This window comes from Plutella xylostella, chromosome 15 (assembly GCF_932276165.1).
Source record: "Plutella xylostella chromosome 15, ilPluXylo3.1, whole genome shotgun sequence".
Classification (NCBI taxonomy): domain Eukaryota; kingdom Metazoa; phylum Arthropoda; class Insecta; order Lepidoptera; family Plutellidae; genus Plutella; species Plutella xylostella.
The window spans coordinates 9,996,867-10,015,017 of NC_063995.1; the positions used below are offsets into that span (position 1 = coordinate 9,996,867).

The following is an 18,151-nucleotide window of genomic DNA, read 5'->3' on the forward strand; positions in this document are numbered from 1 at the left end:
CTGGGAGATTTTTTTTGAAGATGGAAAAAAATAGAAAACAGTTAAAATACCTTTATTGAATATAATTAAGTTTTCAATACCAACTAAATCTACGTAAAAACTAAAACGGTGAACGAAATATAAAAGAGTACATAACAAAAACAATAAAAAGTAAAATGTTATGGCATACAATTAAAAAACGCCGTGGACCAAAATACACTTAAATATAATTTGTTGCTCTGTCTTGTGACCTTCCATTGAAGAACCTGCATGATAAGGCTCGGCCATCGACAACCCATGTCCGAGTGTTGCTAAATAAAATTCATTGTAAAATCCCAGATTATTAATTAAAATCTTCACATTTAAAGTTCTATACAAATAACCAACTTGTATTTATTGTCGAAAGACATTTTTTGTATTACAAAATATAAATAAATGCCGTCAAATTCGGAATCAGAAAATGTTTAACAAACTACGTGTATAAATTCAATAGGGGTGAACTAAAGCAGGTTTATTATTAAGTCTATTCTCATTGTGTTATACAAAGGAACTCCCACCTTGTTTTCACAACCATTCAACGTTTGACGCCGCCAAGCACATCCTTTCATAGAATTGACTAAAAAGTTGTACAAATTGTGGCATATTTACACTAAACCAAACTTCCTATATGGCATACGGCAAGAAACCAAAACTATTTTAATATATGGAATGGTACTATGTGAGTGTAAACAATAATAATACTTCTCTAAATGCTGTATGTAAATAACGGAATATTGAACTGTTTTAAAAGTATATAATATACGAAACAATTTTATGACAATCGAAGCAATAAACAAAACGATCACTCGCTCTCACAATAACATTAAACAGTTTTTGGGGCTATATTTTTATCTAAATTTTCGTATGTGTTGGTTATAACTACCACACACCTCTTACATATAAAGATAAATATATTATTGAATAATATTGCTAAGTACAGTGTATAAGTGTTTCACTAGTATTGTGCTGGCAGTTGTGCAGACAACGCAATATAATGTGTACAGTAGCACCATCAAATTAAGTCACTGGATTTATATACAAGAATTTAATATTAAAATCTATCAAACTGCAAATTCCTTATAATTTAAACTTACATTTGTGGTGATACTGTAATAATGGGGACTTCACTTTACGATCGAACTCACAATTTTATAAGTACAAGAAAGATAATGGCAAATTGTTTCTCTAATAAATGAGAACATTAAATAGACAAACAATTTCACGAATTACAAAATCCAAATACAATGTCGAGTACACTGCACAACGATAAAACATTTGTTATTTTCGTTTAATCCGAAAAGTAAGATCCCCTAAAGTAACATACCCATACAAGTCGAACACTATAAAATTTTACGCCTACCCTAGTCAAACAGCTATAGTTTCCGAGTCATTTTATTTTCGGTAACAAATCACTAGGTAAGTATACTAACAACATTATCACACTAGCGATTAGCGCTCCAAGTTTAAATCGTTTCCAATATAAAAACATACAGATTATAGATAAACTATAAAGGACTGCAGTTGCCTTGTATAGTTCATCTATCTGTAGTTCCAAAATTCGTACGATGTAGGCGTAAATAAGCTCGCAAATCGCTAGTATCATAGTTCGGTATAGTGAAACCAACTTATCTGGCCCGCCATAGACAAGTGGGAAGTTTTCCGAGAGCTCTTTAAAAACAAACATAGATGGCGTTACGATAGCAAAAGTACAAGTTTGGTTCGTTGTACACACGTAACGAGGACGACTTATTTTCTGAAAAGGCAAAGAGCGTCATCCCATATACTGCCTCTTCTTTTTATTTAATGATCCTTCAAAAAACTACCCATTCTAATCTTTCATCATCACCGGGCGAGATAAGCTAGCTCCACAAAGGCACTGGTACCCCCCCACACGGCCGCTAACACTCCATCTTGGTGAAGGCCACGGGGATGGTGTCGTTGGTCTTGGTGCGCACCACCTGGCTGCCCAGCAGCGACTGCGCCGGCTCGCGCCCGCTCTGGATGCCGTCCGCCATCTTGAGCAGGTCGTAGGTTATCCGGTCCGAAACCACTGAGTCTTGTCTGGAAGTGAGTAGGTTTTTTGTGAATATTTGTTGAATGAATACTGGCTGACCGGTTTTTATAGGGTGTCGGTGAGAAACACTATAGCTATACTCGGGTTGTCACCATGGTGAAAGGATTGACCAATCAGATTAGTGTCTTCGGCGGATGTACTTACATAAGTAATGCCATAAGTCGGCGATACATCTTGCTTGGCAAAATGTAGCCTATATCTAGTAGTAGCATTTACCATAAAAAGATTTTTCATATTATGTCCTTATCAGATCAGGCGGTAACTAAATAATCAATATTTACGATAATCTTGAGGATCATCGACAAAATACGACAAAGATAAGACAACAAATCAGTGTTGGACCAAAATACTACTAATAATGATAAAGAAGCATTCAACTGTAAAGTGACTGCTATCGTAATCAATTTATCATATCAGCATCTGCCACTGGGTATCGAGCTAGATTATTTATTACTAGTGGTCGCCCGCGAGCTCCGTTTTGTTTTAAATGGTTTTCCCATGGCAATTCCGGGATTTAATTTAGCGTATATGCTTATCCAGAGAGTCAGCTCACTACACACCATACGTTAAGGAGAAAGAATTTAGCATGAAACCAGACCGATGTAAGGGTTAAGGTCTTCGCACATTATAACAACTCCACGCCAACGCGGCAGCAACTCTACTCACACTCCTTTAGTTTTTCTAGACATTTAGTGTACGATGCGTAGGCCACTCGTTGTACACTACTTTATAATAATTTTTTGAAATTAATCCTTGAACATATGGCACAGGGCTTAAATATCAATGTCTAGCATAGAGTCGAGTCGCCGGTGAGTTGTTATAATGTGCGAAGACCTTTAAGATAGTAATAGGAACACGGAACAACAATACTAGAAGTAGTACTAACTTGTACTCAGGATGCTTGGTCACGAAGTCTCTAGTCCAAGCGGCCATGGTGGGTATCTCGCCGCTGGCGCGCTTCTGGATGAGCTTGAGGTACTGCTGCACGGAGCAGTGCGTGTCGGCGTCCACGTCCATGCCCGACAGGTACGACTCGATCAGCGGGATGAGGCCGGGGAAGCCGTTCTCCTGAGATGGATATAATGTTTTAGATTAGAGGCTTAGGAACTATGCGGAGAATGATTATACAGGAAGGCTTTACACACGAAACAGGATTATAAAGGAAATTATTTACAATTATTTTTTCCATTATAGCATGCTCTACTACCGCCAGCAAAAAAAGTTATTCATGACACTTTTTCGCAAATCTTAAGCAAGTTCCATTTTTAACTTTAAGGGGATTACGAAACCTAAAATGCTAAAGTCGGTTTGATATACTTGATTAGATTGGAAAAACGGTAGCTTCTATCACTTTGAGAAAAATATATATTGTAGCAGAGGGTATACTCAACATGATATTTGCTTAGAAATTGGTGCAGGATTATAATAAGTATGTTAAAAAAAATTGCAAACAGACCATGTCTTTTGCCATTTTTCGACTTATTATGAAAAAACCCTCGAAATCAGAGGGCCCATTTTCATGGAATCTTATATGTATGTGTAGGTAATTAAATTCTTAACAAAGTTACCTTAAAGAGTTGGATTTAATGGACCAGAAGTCAACTTTTTTTGCAAAAAACTAATAAATTCCGGTTTAAAAATGATGACGCCGTGACAGATTTCAGATTTCTTCAGTCGTCGCCCTGGTGGCGGCCTGTTAGGAGCGATACCCACGCCATTTTATTTTTAATCAAATATTTCACAAAAACTGATTAAATCAACAAATGATGACTGCAAATATTATAATACATATGCATTTGCTATGAAAAGTTAATTTTCTAAACATTTTAGATGGAGAAAAGCCGAAAATTCTTAGAAAACATTTCGCCTTTTCGATTTGTTTACATTTTTTACTATAGAGTTACAGATGCATAGATAAAGGTAAACATTATACATAATGACACTTATTAGATTCTCCGAATAAGAACTATACGATCTTGATACGATTTCAGAATGGTGCACCGTTAACCATATGAAACTTAATATCAGTAAGTGTTCAGTTATAACGTTCACTCGAAAAATTAACCGTATCCTATTCAACTATGAACTTAGTGCTCAATCTCTTGAACGTAAAACTTTAATTAGAGACCTCGGGGTTATGTTTGATGAACAACTGACATTTAGACATCACTATGAGTATATTGTTAACAGGGGCAATCGGCTGTTAGGGTTTATTGTAAGATCTACTCGCAATTTTAGAAATCCTCATAGTCTCCTCTATTTGTATTATAGTTTAGTAAGAAGCATATTAGAGTACGCTTCACCTATATGGTCTCCTTGCTACATGGTCCACACCACAAATATTGAAAGAGTGCAAAAAAAGTGCCTCAGAATTTTAGCCTACAAACTGCATAGCACTCGATCATTTAACAATTATAAAGCTAGGCTGGGAAAATTTAACGTAACTTCTCTTGAAACTCGTCGAACACAATGTGACCTTATGTACTTGCACAAGATTATCCATTCACGAATAGATTCACCAGCACTTTTATCGTCAATGAAAATTAATACTCAGTTTAGAACACGTAAGCCAAATTTGTTTCCACTTGAAGTCTTCAAAAATAATACTTCTTATTATAATCCTTTAGTAAGGATGCGTCGCACGTACAACACTTTATCCAATGAACATAACATAGATATATTTGACTCTAACCCATGTCGTTATCGACGATCTATTCTAAATATCCTCAACGATCATCAATAAAAATATCTTTTTTTGTAATTTAAATTTAGGTCATATAATATGTACTTTTTACCTGTATTTACTTATTTGTTAAAATGTAATATTTAAGAACATGTTTCTAGTTTTAATCATGCTGTGTACACATTGTTTGGGTTATAATCTAGAACAAAATACTTTTTATAACACTTTTATTTATAATGATTGTAACCTGTTTTGTGTGCCTTAAAATAAATAAATAAATAAATAAATACAGTATGCCAAAGCGCGAGCCTGTTTATATTCTGAGGGGTAATAATTTAACTTTATTTTATTTTAACGGTTGTGTATGCTAGGTAAGCTACACAATATACAGTGTGTTGAAAATTAAGTTCTCAATTTGTATTATTTGAAACCAAAAACCGTAATTTTTTATAATATATATTTTAAGATGTGGTAGTCTGTACACTAAAGTATAAGTACTTTTAAAAATTGAAGAACTAAAATGTACATATTTTTTTAAATCTATGAAGGTATTTAACAAGCTTTGCAAAAAAAGCGGTTAAGTGCGACTTTATCTACATATATACACACATACATACACTCTCACGCCTTGTACTAATGTACTCCCTTGCGGGGTAGGCAGAGGTGCATTGCTGCACCCACTTTTCGCCAGTGTTGTTTAAATCCCAATGTAATAGGGGGCGGGCCTATTGCCATTTTACGGGCACATCCAAGACCCGAGAACAAATATCTGTGTTTAATCAAAGATCTGGTCCAGCCGGGAATCGAATCCGGGAACTTCGGCTCAGTAGTCAGGGTCAATAACTACTACGCCATACGGTCGTCTAGTATTAAAAAAAAACTCATAAAAAATATGTATTCTACAGCTTTTGAACTCCTGAAGGAAATAGAGGGGTGTTATAAGTTTAAAGGAAGGGCTGAACAAGTTTTTTTTTATTAGGGTTATAGGTAATGTACCTATATTTTTTATTATTTTTTCAAATATGTAAATGTCATACCATTATTGAATTGCCTTAAAATTACATATAGTTATAGAAAAGGGCAGGGAAACCAGTGCCCATTCGCCACTGCAACCTAAAAGATCTATTGTGACTCCCCTTGCCAGGTCAAATCTCACTCTACAGGCCCAGGTAAACCTGATATTACCTATATAGGATGTTGCAAAAAGATTATACTATGCCAACAGGCGGTGACTCAGGGAGTTATTCTGAACAACTTTTGTTCTACTAGTTTTGGAAATTCTCGAAAAATAAATTCGGTCTTTATAGTAAAAAGTCACGTGATCGAATAAGTTTCTTTGTAAAAGGTTTTATTTTGTGAATTTTCAAAATTGTTGAAGAAAAGTGGATCAGAATGACCCCTAAATTCACTTTTGGCTTAGCTTTATACCCATTTTGCAACACCTTGTATATCGTCAGCGTCACCTCAAATCGTAATCATCGTAACTCCTCGTGACCAACTTTAAGAGGAGACACATATACTGTTTTATTTGTAGTTCTAGTTAACATACTACCTATCTAAAGTTTTTTTTTAACTAGCCTAAAAAGGATTTGTTTAGACAGTCTATCTTCCTGTTCAACCGCAGCCTCAGTGCCAGTGAGTTTCTCAATGACTGAAAGGAGGCCACATTAGTGCTCCTAAATAAATAAAGCAGGCCTGTAGATTATCTTTCCGTTGACCGACACATCTAACTGCTGTAAGAGCCTGACAAGCTCTTCGAACGAGTCATACCTCTGTAGTACGTGGTGGTACGGTCTCGACCTTTCGGACAGTCAGTTTGGCATCCGAAATGCGTGATCGATAGTGGGTACAATACTTTGCGTTCGTTCACTGTCGGAGCAGGATGAGAACTAGCTCTTAGCTTAAAAATAGTAAACGCGTTCCTAGAGGGCTGACATCCCAAGGATTCATTACGAAAAGCTGGAGCTGTGCTCGCCATGCAGTGCATGGGCTACTTAGGAATCTGGGAGGCTGTTGCAAAGGAGTCCGTTGCCTCTATACGGTACGGGTGCCGTGCGATTTATGGCCCTTCCAGGAGCACCTGTTTTGTCAAGTCGAAGAGAATGGCTCGTATTCGACGCAACCTGCAGTACTGGTGGGATTGGTTGGAGGTCTGGACAGCACGTAGCTGCAGCAGCCGTCATGCCGTCAAAAAAAAGTTGAAATTCATGTTAATAATTAGATTTTAATTTTACAATATTGCAAAAAAAAAATATTAACATTGTTGAGTATGTTATTTTATTTTAGTAAAGTACCTAGTAATAAAAACAAAGGCTTATTGCATAGTTTTCGTTCACGCTCGCCTACATCGCACGTTGTATATGAGAATAAAGGGAATTACTAAATTTTCTTGTTTAAAAATCACGGTTTCTGGTTTAGAGGAAAACAAATTGTAAAATGCGGAATACAGTTTTTTTTTTCGAATAAAGAGTAAAACAAAACATGTAAATTCAAAAAACGTCTCTATTGACACTAGGGCATACAATACCGCAATACCGGGAACCCGGAAAAAAAATAAGTATTTTTCAATACCAGTATTGAAAGTTAATACCGGTATTGAAGTGATACCGGAATCGGACTTTTTAGGCTATAAATAAAGCGATTAAGGTATAGTTAGCCTTGTGTTCTTATATACTATGAAAGCGCACTTGTTTCCAATAGTTTAATGTAGTTTTTGGCCGTTGGAAATCTATTGTTGCCCATGCGTAAACCCGTAAACCGAAACCAATTTTTTTTTTCAAATCTATCATTTTAACTCTAATACTCAATTGTCGTAGAAATCTATATCTATAATTAAAGAATTTGATTGCCTTTTCTTGTTTAATTTTGGCCTATAGTCCTTTAAACACAATATTTGCCATTTATAACAACAAGAAAGTCTAATACCGGTATTAGTACCGGAATCCCGAAGTAGTAATACCGAAACTCAATACCGGTATTGAAAATTATTCCGGTATTGCATGCCCTAATTGACACCAACTGACACTAATTGACTTTTCGCCGAGAAAAGTGGAGTTACAATGTTTGCGATCTAAAGTGATTATAGAATAATTAGAACTATCTATTTTTTTTCAGTTCACCTGGTGTTGACTGAAATTGTAATTAGGTACTGACTCCTTGACTTGAAAATAACTTTTTTTATTATCGTTATTACAAAACCGCAATTTTTTTAATACAGCAATATTTGTAGGTACTTACAGTGAGCAAAAGAGCGCAACAAGGTTTTATTTTTTTTTGGTTTTAAGAAACAAAAATATTATTTCTATCATACCCAAAATACACATACTTAAGTACATATTATACCTCACCCAGACCACCCCATATCACCACCTTTGCCAGCTACGTAACCTTTTGGGACACCCTGTATATGCAGAGTTCTGCAAACTACTGTTCTGCTTTTAAAACACCAAAATAAAACAGGTCGTCTAACTAAAAGGTCACGTGACCAAAAAAAAATATATGGAGAAGCGTTTTTTTTTTCACGAATATAAAAAAATACGTAGGATAAAAGTTATTCAGAGTAACGCCCTTTCGGCTAACTATACTTTTTTTAATACAACACCCTGTAGTCCCTCTTATATTAAAATCTGCCCCCAAGTGAGGCTATACTTAATTCGCGAAAAAAAAAACGCGAATTTTTACATTCTGATTTCATTTCCAGGGTTTTAGACATAACATCAATAACATGCTGCACACGTAGGTTTCGGCTTAGTTTAGTATACCCTTTTTGCAACAACCTGTATAAATATCGGCACGGGCACGACTTTTTATAATTAATGATTAAATATTAAAAATACTTTCAAATAAAAATAAATATTTTCATATCACTTACAAAACAATATTACTTACTTAGTATATGTTTAACAAAGTGGCATGTCTTCACTTTAATGTTTTCGAGTACTATGTTAAAATTTCATGTCATTGTCCGGAGAACGCCCCGCATACCTCAACCCCCCTCACTAGATTTGACAGATTCTGATTTTCTTCTAGCTTTAGTGACAGCCTTAAATTGGAAATATTCGTTAGTTTCATTATTGCCAGATAGACAAATATTTATTTATTTATTTGGTGCTTTAGGTGTGCTATGCTATGGATACGTATGATATCCACCTATACAGCATAACTGCATAGCATATCTCTGGTAGAGAGGCCTCTACATAAAGGTGGTTAAGTGTGAAACGTGTCATTATACCTGTCCATTAACAATGTCATTGATGGTCATCTCCTGGTAGTCATCAGCGGGCTCGGCGGGCGCGGGCGGCGGCGGCGCGCCCCGCGGCGGCACGGCGCCCACGTCGCGCCGCCACCAGAACGTCTGGTTCATACACGCGCCGCGCCGCTGGGCGCGCTGCATGTTCTCGTCCACCTAAGGATGATGGTAATGGTGTTAAAAAAATAGAGGTACAGTTAGCTTCATAAGAACGAACTTTTTTTTTCGAACTTTTCAACTGCGTATTCATACATTTAAACGGTTCGTTAAGTAGGTAGTTAAACAAGGTACAACTATACAGTTGTTTACACAAGTCAAACTTATAAGAGTGGCGTCACCCTATTCTATTCTATTCTCTGTGGGGGTGTAAGTACCTGCACCTGGCTCTCTCGAGTGGAACCTTTGTGCATATCCCCAAGGTCTAAACTGCCTTCCTAAGCTTGGACCATTTCCCACCACGCTGGTCCACTGCGGGTTGGTGGGTTCACATATCTAGGTGTGCTAGATCTAGATATGCAGGTTTCCTCACGATGTTTTCCTTCACCGTAAGAGCGATGGTATACATTGTACTTAAGTTAAAAGAACTCATTGGTACATGTCAGCGCCGGGATTCGAACCCGCATCTCTTGATTGAGAAGCGGGCGCTCACCCGACTGAGCTACCACCGCTCTTTGCATGACTGCGAGTGCACGAGTGCGTTAACTGATGATATAGATTTAAGCGGACACTGGCGTGAAACACAAATTCAGTTTCGCTGCGAAACACTTGCATAAGCCAAGATGTTAGCTTAGAGCCTTCTATAGCAAGTTACAAAAGCAACACCAACCTTGCTGATAGGCATGACGAAGTTGAGCTGGTACGACAGTATGACCCTAGTCAGCAGCACCACGAAGCACACGTAGGCGGCGTTCTCGAAGTCGGTGAGCTGCGCCTCGCACGGCCGGAACTCCACGCGCCAGCCGATGGGCGAGTTGGGCGGCGGCGGCTTGAAGCGCATCGTCTGCCAGTTGGTGGACTGGATGTTCTGTGGGGTTTGAAGGGTTGTTAGAATGTGGTGTGTGTTATTCAAAACTTAGGTGTAAAATACAGGTGTTTTTTTTGAAATGTATCTGACCAACTTTCAGAGGTAAACAGTTGTTCAATACATACACTCTACTCAACCAAGTTGTCGGGTGCGTATAAACTGTTTGCCTACTGGGACCGGAGCCTCATTGTAATCACCAGACTTCTGCCCTAAATAGGTGTCCCTTGCGCCTGATTATCTCTGCTTTTGACTGCCGACCTGACTAAAGCGCTGTCTGAAGCGTTTTCACGGTTGATTAAAGCCGCACTCGCCGCGGATCCTAAATCTATATAGTAGGTCGCAAGTGTGACTAAAGCCTTCTGGACGAGACGTATGTGTGTACATGAAGCAAATAGCTGTACATAAATAATCACTCCTTTACGTTTTTCACTAATTCGGACCCTTAATTCAACTAACCTCAAAGTGATCCGTATCGTTCTTGTCATCTTGATGCACCTTCTCCGAGAAGAGCGAGACGGTGTCGCGGATGAAGAGGTGCGCCACGTGCAGCCGGCAGATCTCTACATGGGCTCTTTATGTGCTCCTAGTACTATAGTAGCTCTTTCGTAAGATCTGCTGGTGTCTACCCGGATGGGGAAGCGTTTACATGGGTATAATAATGCCGCATGCTTCTTAAATCAACTGTTTTAATGGCGATTCCGCTAGGTCGGAAGAGACTAAAGCCTTTTAGCTTGACCAGTACGGAGAAGATCGAGCCTTCGCTATTTTACTTGTTACAATAATCTCGACCCTAAAGTCAAAAACTAACCTCAAAGTGGTCGGTATCGTTCTTGTCATCTTGATGCACCTTCTCTGAGAAGAGCGAGACGGTGTCGCGGATGAAGAGGTGCGCCACGTGCAGCGCCAGCGCGCGGTCGATGCCGCCCGCCACCAGCCGCCGGCAGATCTCTACATGGGCACTTTATGTGCTCCTAGTACTATAGTAGCTCTTTCGTATGGATCTCCTGGTGTCTACCCGGATGGGGAAGCGTATTTATGGGTAAATAATGCCGCACGCGTCTTAAATCAACCGTTTTAATGGCGATTCCGCTAAGTCTGTGAAGCCTACAGCCTCATGCTGGATTTGGTAATTTAGGCTTTTACTAATCTCTTCTTACTCTGAAGGCAACTAACCTCAAAGTGATCCGTATCATTCTTGTCATCTTGATGCACCTTCTCTGAGAAGAGCGAGACGGTGTCACGGATGAAGAGGTGCGCCACGTGCAGCGCCAGCGCGCGGTCGATGCCGCCCGCCACCAGCCGCCGGTAGATGGCGGAGTCGTGCACTATCTCGATGTCGTTGTATCTGCGAATAAATTTATTTTGTTTTATGAGGAAAGCTAACAGCATGTTACTCAAATAATTAATACACAAAACAGGTATATTATAGCTATGATGATTAAGAATAGATTATTCAGAAATAGGGGTGGAACTAAATTGTATCTGTGCCTTAACTCCGGGCTCCTAGGATGTAGGGTTCACACATTTAGATGTGCTAAATCTTGGTTTCCTCAAAATGTTTTCCTTCACCTTAAGAGCGATGCTAGGTGCAACGAGTACGGCATAATCATCAAGTGATCCAGCTGATTTTCAATACAAATTTAGGTACCAATGCAATCAAATGCAATGGATTAAATAATGATGACTGATGTGATGACAAAGATATGATACTGCTATCTCATGATACGTAGATATATCTAAAAATTAAACTGATAACTATAAGATGACTTGTCATTATTCGCGGCGCCAGATAAAATGCACTGTGTGGTTTTACAGTCACGCTGATCTTGCGCTAACTGTCGGCTAGTCTATAACTGAGAACAATTTGTATGACTCATCAGAACTGAACTATCAGAATGACTCAGAAACCATCGCATCGTTACATACATTTGATGTTTTAACGATCATCGCCGCAATAGTGTGACTTTAAAACAAGCTTAAATAACGAGGTTGTTTTACAGTTACACCGATGCGACGATGATCGTTAAATGTTCAAAAATGAAATGTAAGGGTGCCTTTCCACCAGAGATCTCTATGATTAAGATTACTCACTTCTCATTCTGCGGCGACAGATAGCTGTCAATGGAGTCGTATCTGCTCTTAGCAATTCGGAAGCGGTTCTCCTTCAGGGGCTCTAGGCCGCGTTCCTCGCGCGTGCGGCAGTCCACGGACGCCGCGATCACGTTCCAGCGACAGTCGGCCTCGGTGAGGTAGCCGCGGTAGATGGGGGAGGCCGCGGAGAGCGCCAGCTGGGGGGGGAATGAGATCTATTAGGATCATTTACATACATACATAATATTCTTTTTAGCTTGAATTACTCATGCATCGCATAATACGTTCGTCACTGAAAACAGTGGTGCTGCATTTCGCGGCAGTTTTATGTTTTGTATAAATTAATAACTTAGTTAGCGTGCGTCACTCAATAAATGGTGCCGAAAAATTATTCAGCCTTGCAAATTCCAACATCGAACCAAGTTGTTTCTGTAAAATGTATACAAATTTTTATTTTATCCATACAGCACACATTACAATACATCAAGTTTTAAATATTTTCTGTGACACATTTAATACAAAGCTAAATATAACAACAATTGCAATTAAAAACACAGATCAAGATTATGAAAATCGTCCCCTGCTCCTGCCCCCACATATCAACCAATACAAAGACCTTGTAGAAAAGCCTTGCAGGGCTTTCATGTAGGGAAATTCTCACCATGATGGGGCAGAGCGGCGCGAGCTGGTCGTACAGCGTGCGCGCCTCGGTGATGCAGCACGCCTGGAACGTGAGCTGCAGGCAGCAGCAGCCCATGCCGAACCCCATGGCGTCCATGTACACGCAGTCGGGTTTAGCTGCTCCCGGGTCGAGGATGTGGGAGTCGTCCACGGGGATCTTGGTGTTCTTGTCGCGGAATACTGGGGAGGAATTAAGATTCTAATAACGGAATTGTATTTATGGTCGCCAGTTGACTGAGATTGAGGTATGGTGATGGAACATAGTTTCCAGTTAGCTTTTCAAATTGGAATGAGCTGGCATTTCGATAGAACAACAGCGGCATCGGAGCATAGATTCCGTTGCCACTTTTATCCACACCGCTTCCAGCCAGGATGCGGCAGCCAAAAAAAACATATGTTTTCCTGTATGCCTCCAACATGGCTTCGCAGCCAGCCTGCCTAGTTTAAGTACTAAACTGCTATTATTACAAAGCAATCATCTATATCTTGTCCATAAAATGAAGTCGTCCACATACCTGGTATATTAATAGCCACTTTCTCCCCCCTCCTCATCCGGATGTTCCGGGTGAGGTTCTTGAAGCGCGGATGTCCCGGGTAGATGGCCTCGTCCGGGAAGAAGTGCGACATGGTCACCCCGGACGACGGCGTCGGCGCGTGGGGCGGGCTCGTGAAGTTTGGACACCCTAGTCTGAGACAAATATTGCGGGGCTTTAGTTCAGTGAGTTTGGTTGTTTATTTTATCGGTTTACGCACACATTGGAATGATATTACAAGATATAATGCTCTTAGCATTAAGCCCACCTTTTGTACATGTAATTTTTTATATTTGTGCAATATAGAATTAAATAAATAAATAAGATAGAAAAGTAGGCTGAGTTTTACAAAGGAATTTTGACTACTTATTTTAGACCTTTAAGGTACTAACATTAGCGTAAGTTAACATTGTTACTAACTCTTTTTTATGGATTTTATATCTGCAATAAAATGAATTGAATTGAATTTAATTTGTTGCTGTTTGAATTAAGGTGGCCTTAGCGTAGCTTTAGTGCAACTCGGCGTAAATCTCATTTCTTGCAGTCAATAGTGAACCTTTGCAAAAACTTTGTAAGTTATTTACATAAAGCCATGCAATAGTACATAACAGTAGATAACATGAGTACTTCATTATGTTTGTTAGATAAATGCTCACTGAGATATTTATAAAACTAATCATGAATTAACTACTCATAATATAAATAACCATTGGCCTTGAACATGAACTAAGCAAATTATTAGAATGACGAAGCTAAATATCTCCAATTTGTTGTGTAGCTCTTAATTCGTGAGTCAGAGGGTCTAATTTTAAACTAAAAATCGTACCTTTAGCTTGATAAATTTGCAAAAATCTAAATCGTGAGTCGGTGGGTCTAATTTCAAACTACAAAATGTGCCTTTAGATTGATAGCATTGCGAAACTCTCATTTTTAAAAGGCATTCATGATTAATTGGTTATGTTATGACTACAATATTATGAGTTATTATTAAAATGAGTAAACACTTCAGGAATACAATTCATTATTATGTCATGAATTTGATATCTACTTTACCTTTTGTAATCATTCCAGTATTGTACATACAGATACCTAATCAAAAAATATTCTTATCAGTTGTGCTGGTATGCATAGTAAATGTATTACTAATTTAACTCTGTAACTCTAAGATTTATAATTATAAGGACATTAAATTCGTAGCATAATGACTAATGAAAATGTATGTTTTTAAAATAATTAAAGTCGAATTAAGATTAGTTTTGTGTTATTAAATAAATATAATAAAGCTTTTGCTTTAACAATTCAAATTTCAAATATGACAAACTCCAAAACTATTACCTATATTTTCTATTCATTAAACGGTAGGTAAGCACTTTGTGCAGACAGAGACTAACGAATTAGAGAATTAATTTATCTGTTCCGTTTTCGTTTCGGTCTTAGCTTATCGCGGCGGCGGCGGCGGCGGCGGCTACGGGCGCCGGCGCGGCCTTGGTCCAAGTGAAAATTGAGCTAATCACCGCATGACTGACTGATAATACGCGGCTTTGGTTGCCACAGTACACTTCACTACGCGATCAATCTAATCGTAATTACAGTTGTGTAGTGCGTTGTAACTGGGCAATTTTCGTATTAATGCAGCTATCTGAGCAGTTCCTATGTACGCTACATTCCATTTCCAAGTCACTAATTGCTTGATAAAATTACGTAAATACTCAGACAAAGATTGCTAAGTTTATATCCCTAACAAGTATGAATTATCTTATGGTGATTATGGCACACGGGCGCACTTTTAGAATGAACGAATTTCGAAACAATAAATAGTATTCTCGGTCTTCAGTTTTGGAGCTACCTCAATCTAAAACATACCTCTTATCATCCCATATCATTAGTAAGCAATTCAATTTACTAACTTCAAAATAATGTGACCCAATGAGGACCCAATATTCGCATGATATACCATGCCAGGCTAAGGATAAGAAATATCCATAATACAAAACTCCTACCTAGGAAAGTTGGTGATGCTCATGATGACTTCCCCGTCCTTGAGCAGCGTGGAGGCCTCGGCGCGGCGGTAGCGCATGTTGGCCTCCACGATGTTGAAGTGCGCCAGCAGCCCGCCGTACGGCCGCCCCGGGGTGCCCTCCACCATGTAGGCGCCGTACTCTGGGCGCCAGAGCGACTTGCAGTCTGCGGGGGAGGGGTGGGGTTAGTTGGTAGGATATGGACTTTGGGGGGGAGTTTAAACTTCTTTTGGTTGTTTATAACTTGGGAATGACAAATATAATAAATAGGTATAGTATGTGATTGTGAGTAATATTTGAATTTGTGTAATATTGAAGTGTGTAATTTTAATTTACTATGATGTGATGTTATTTATTTGAGAATATCAATATAGTACTTATAAATACATAATCATATGTGTGCATCAGGAAAGATTAGCCTTCATATAATGTAGTGGATCTATTTTTAATATGTATACTCAAATACATGATCAAAATTCTTAACAATCATGTAGGATGTAGGATATATTTGTAAATACCAAAGAGTTACTGATAAAAATCCAAGCAAAAATAAACACTGAAATCTTCATGAAAATAACTGGTATCAGATTTAGATAAAGCATTTTCATGTTGCACGATTCTGCTTAGAGATAAAATATAAATGGCAGATACCAATACTTATAGATATTCAATACTTAAACTGAGTGCCTCATTCACTGTTCACTTTGTGGTGATAAATGATAAATCCATAGGCAAATAATAATAATTATGCTAAATCATTGTGACTTGTTTGCAAGTCAATAACTCATTATTGAGTTATGGTTAGTAAATTATTTAACTTGTCATTGTCTGGTCCATACTATACTTGTGATAATTTACTCTAAGGTTCACTCTACTCTACTAGAACATCAAGGTCTATCTTTTTTTGTTGTTAAATATTGCTCCATCATTGCTCAATGTTTATCCTAACTGTTTACAACATGTTATGTGACTGGACAGTTCTGTTCAGTGGTTTTTATGAGGTCATTAGTTTTTTGCTGGTTTTACATACAGCTGAGGCATGCTTATCAATAAGATATTGGAAGACATATTCAAATTTGATCAAGGTTATAGGGTACAGTATGACATGACTTATTTGTATAGTGTAATGTATGTAAACACTTATTTTTATGATTCGTCATGAATTCATGATATTAGATTTATATTTTTAAGAAATAATTTTACCTTACTAAATCAAAACTATCTTGAAATTATTACAGTAGCTTCATATCATACCTAATACAAACAATCCAACAATCAAATCTCTTTACATATAATATAAATATACAAAATATAAATGAGTAAATAATAATGTACTCTAATAATGACATACTAGTGGGGTCGGTGTTCTCGGGCTCCTGCAGCTTCTCCAGCAGCTCCGGGGCGCGCAGGCTCACTGTCACTCTCTTGTTCTCATCATCAAACTTCACTATCACATATTCTACCTGAAATACAGTTTATTTTGTTTATTAAATAATTGAAGTGGTGGGTTGTGTTTTGGGGGGGCCCATTGGAGGAGCTGCACTGCACAACCCAACAAACTGAAAGTAGGTACTCACCTCGTCACCCCACTTCAAGACATCTCCGGTGCGGTCCCTCAGCTTGTGGTAGCTGTTGATAAACTGCTCTATCCCATGTTGCCGCACGTGCTCAGCCAGGGCCTTCGTCTCCTCCCAAGACAGCGGGTTACCTTCAGTCAGCAAACCCATGCTTCTAACTTCAAGATTCAATAAATATAAACACGGAGTTAAAACACTCGATTTAGACGAAGTTCCAGTGTAAATCGCTCTCAATTTACAAATAAAGTTCATTTACTACATTCGTCACTGTAGTCAAATAGACAGGGCGGTGTTATCACTGCAAGCGGAAAAGATAAAACTCTTCACTCCAATCGAGCCAGATGATTTCACAATTTGATTAACTGTTTACTTTACTTAATTTTGTCATTTTTTTCCCAATTTATTTTATATTTTTTTACTTTATTTTTACACCGTATGTGTATGTCTGTGTTCATTCACTGCTGAAGTTTAACTCATTCATTCAATTTTCAATCATTCCTTTTCAAAGCAAAAGCAGTGATGTGAACTAACTATTAATCGATTATCCTGATAATCGATCATGCGTCTATGACAGTCATGTATCCTACCAATCTGTGTGATGGAGCGTTTGCAGCGTAAGTTTGCCAGATATCTATTTAGGAGGGTCTACGGATACTATCCTTTTCTATATCCGTCTCTATTTGTAATAGGCATGGTAGGTATGGAGACACTGGAAGTGCGTCGAGCGGTGCACACCGTGGTGCACTACCTGCGCCTGCTGCGGGGCGGCGTGGACAACCCGGCGGCGCTGAGCGGTGTGGGGCAGTGGGCGCCGACGCGCGGGGGCCGCCCGCGCCGCGCCACCTGCGCGCGCCCGCCTGCCCTTGCACCAGTAGTTGAGGTCACCACAGTACGTGGACAGAATGCTCCCACTGTCAGGGCTATTTGTTATATTAATAACTTTTTAGAGCGATGTCAGGATGCCGACATACATCACACTACATTACCTGCTCTCATTAGGCTATGTAAAGTTGTACTTTATAGTTCCTAAGATATATGTTATTTATTGTTTAAAATGATCTCAATTTATATAGATTTTTAATTCTGTTTTATTTAATGTTGTATTTTATGTTTCTTTTTGTATAATTTTAATTGTATTTGTTGAATGCTAGATTCTATTTTGTAAATACATAATTGTTGTACTACCTAGCAATAATCGCGTGT

At 38.4% G+C, this 18,151-nt stretch overlaps 1 protein-coding gene across 2 annotated transcripts; it reads right to left on the minus strand.

Moving 5' to 3' along the window:
• Positions 1-36: 36 nt before the first annotated feature.
• On the minus strand, positions 37-17,431 carry LOC105384723 (glutamate--cysteine ligase). 2 transcript variants are annotated; one of them, XM_048625763.1, is made up of 12 exons: positions 16,949-17,431; positions 16,723-16,834; positions 15,354-15,537; positions 13,336-13,508; positions 12,801-13,000; positions 12,140-12,336; positions 11,345-11,393; positions 10,857-10,979; positions 9,851-10,048; positions 9,007-9,180; positions 2,979-3,160; positions 37-2,079 (listed from the first exon to the last, which is right to left on the minus strand). In XM_048625763.1, exons 1-12 carry the CDS (start codon positions 17,198-17,200, stop codon positions 1,917-1,919), a joined length of 2,007 nt encoding a protein of 668 aa, XP_048481720.1. In that variant the 5' UTR covers positions 17,201-17,431; the 3' UTR covers positions 37-1,916. The 2 variants fall into 2 exon arrangements, with proteins under 2 accessions (XP_048481720.1, XP_048481719.1); XM_048625762.1 differs by lacking the exon at positions 10,857-10,979 and having other exon boundaries at positions 11,222-11,393.
• Positions 17,432-18,151: the final 720 nt, after the last annotated feature.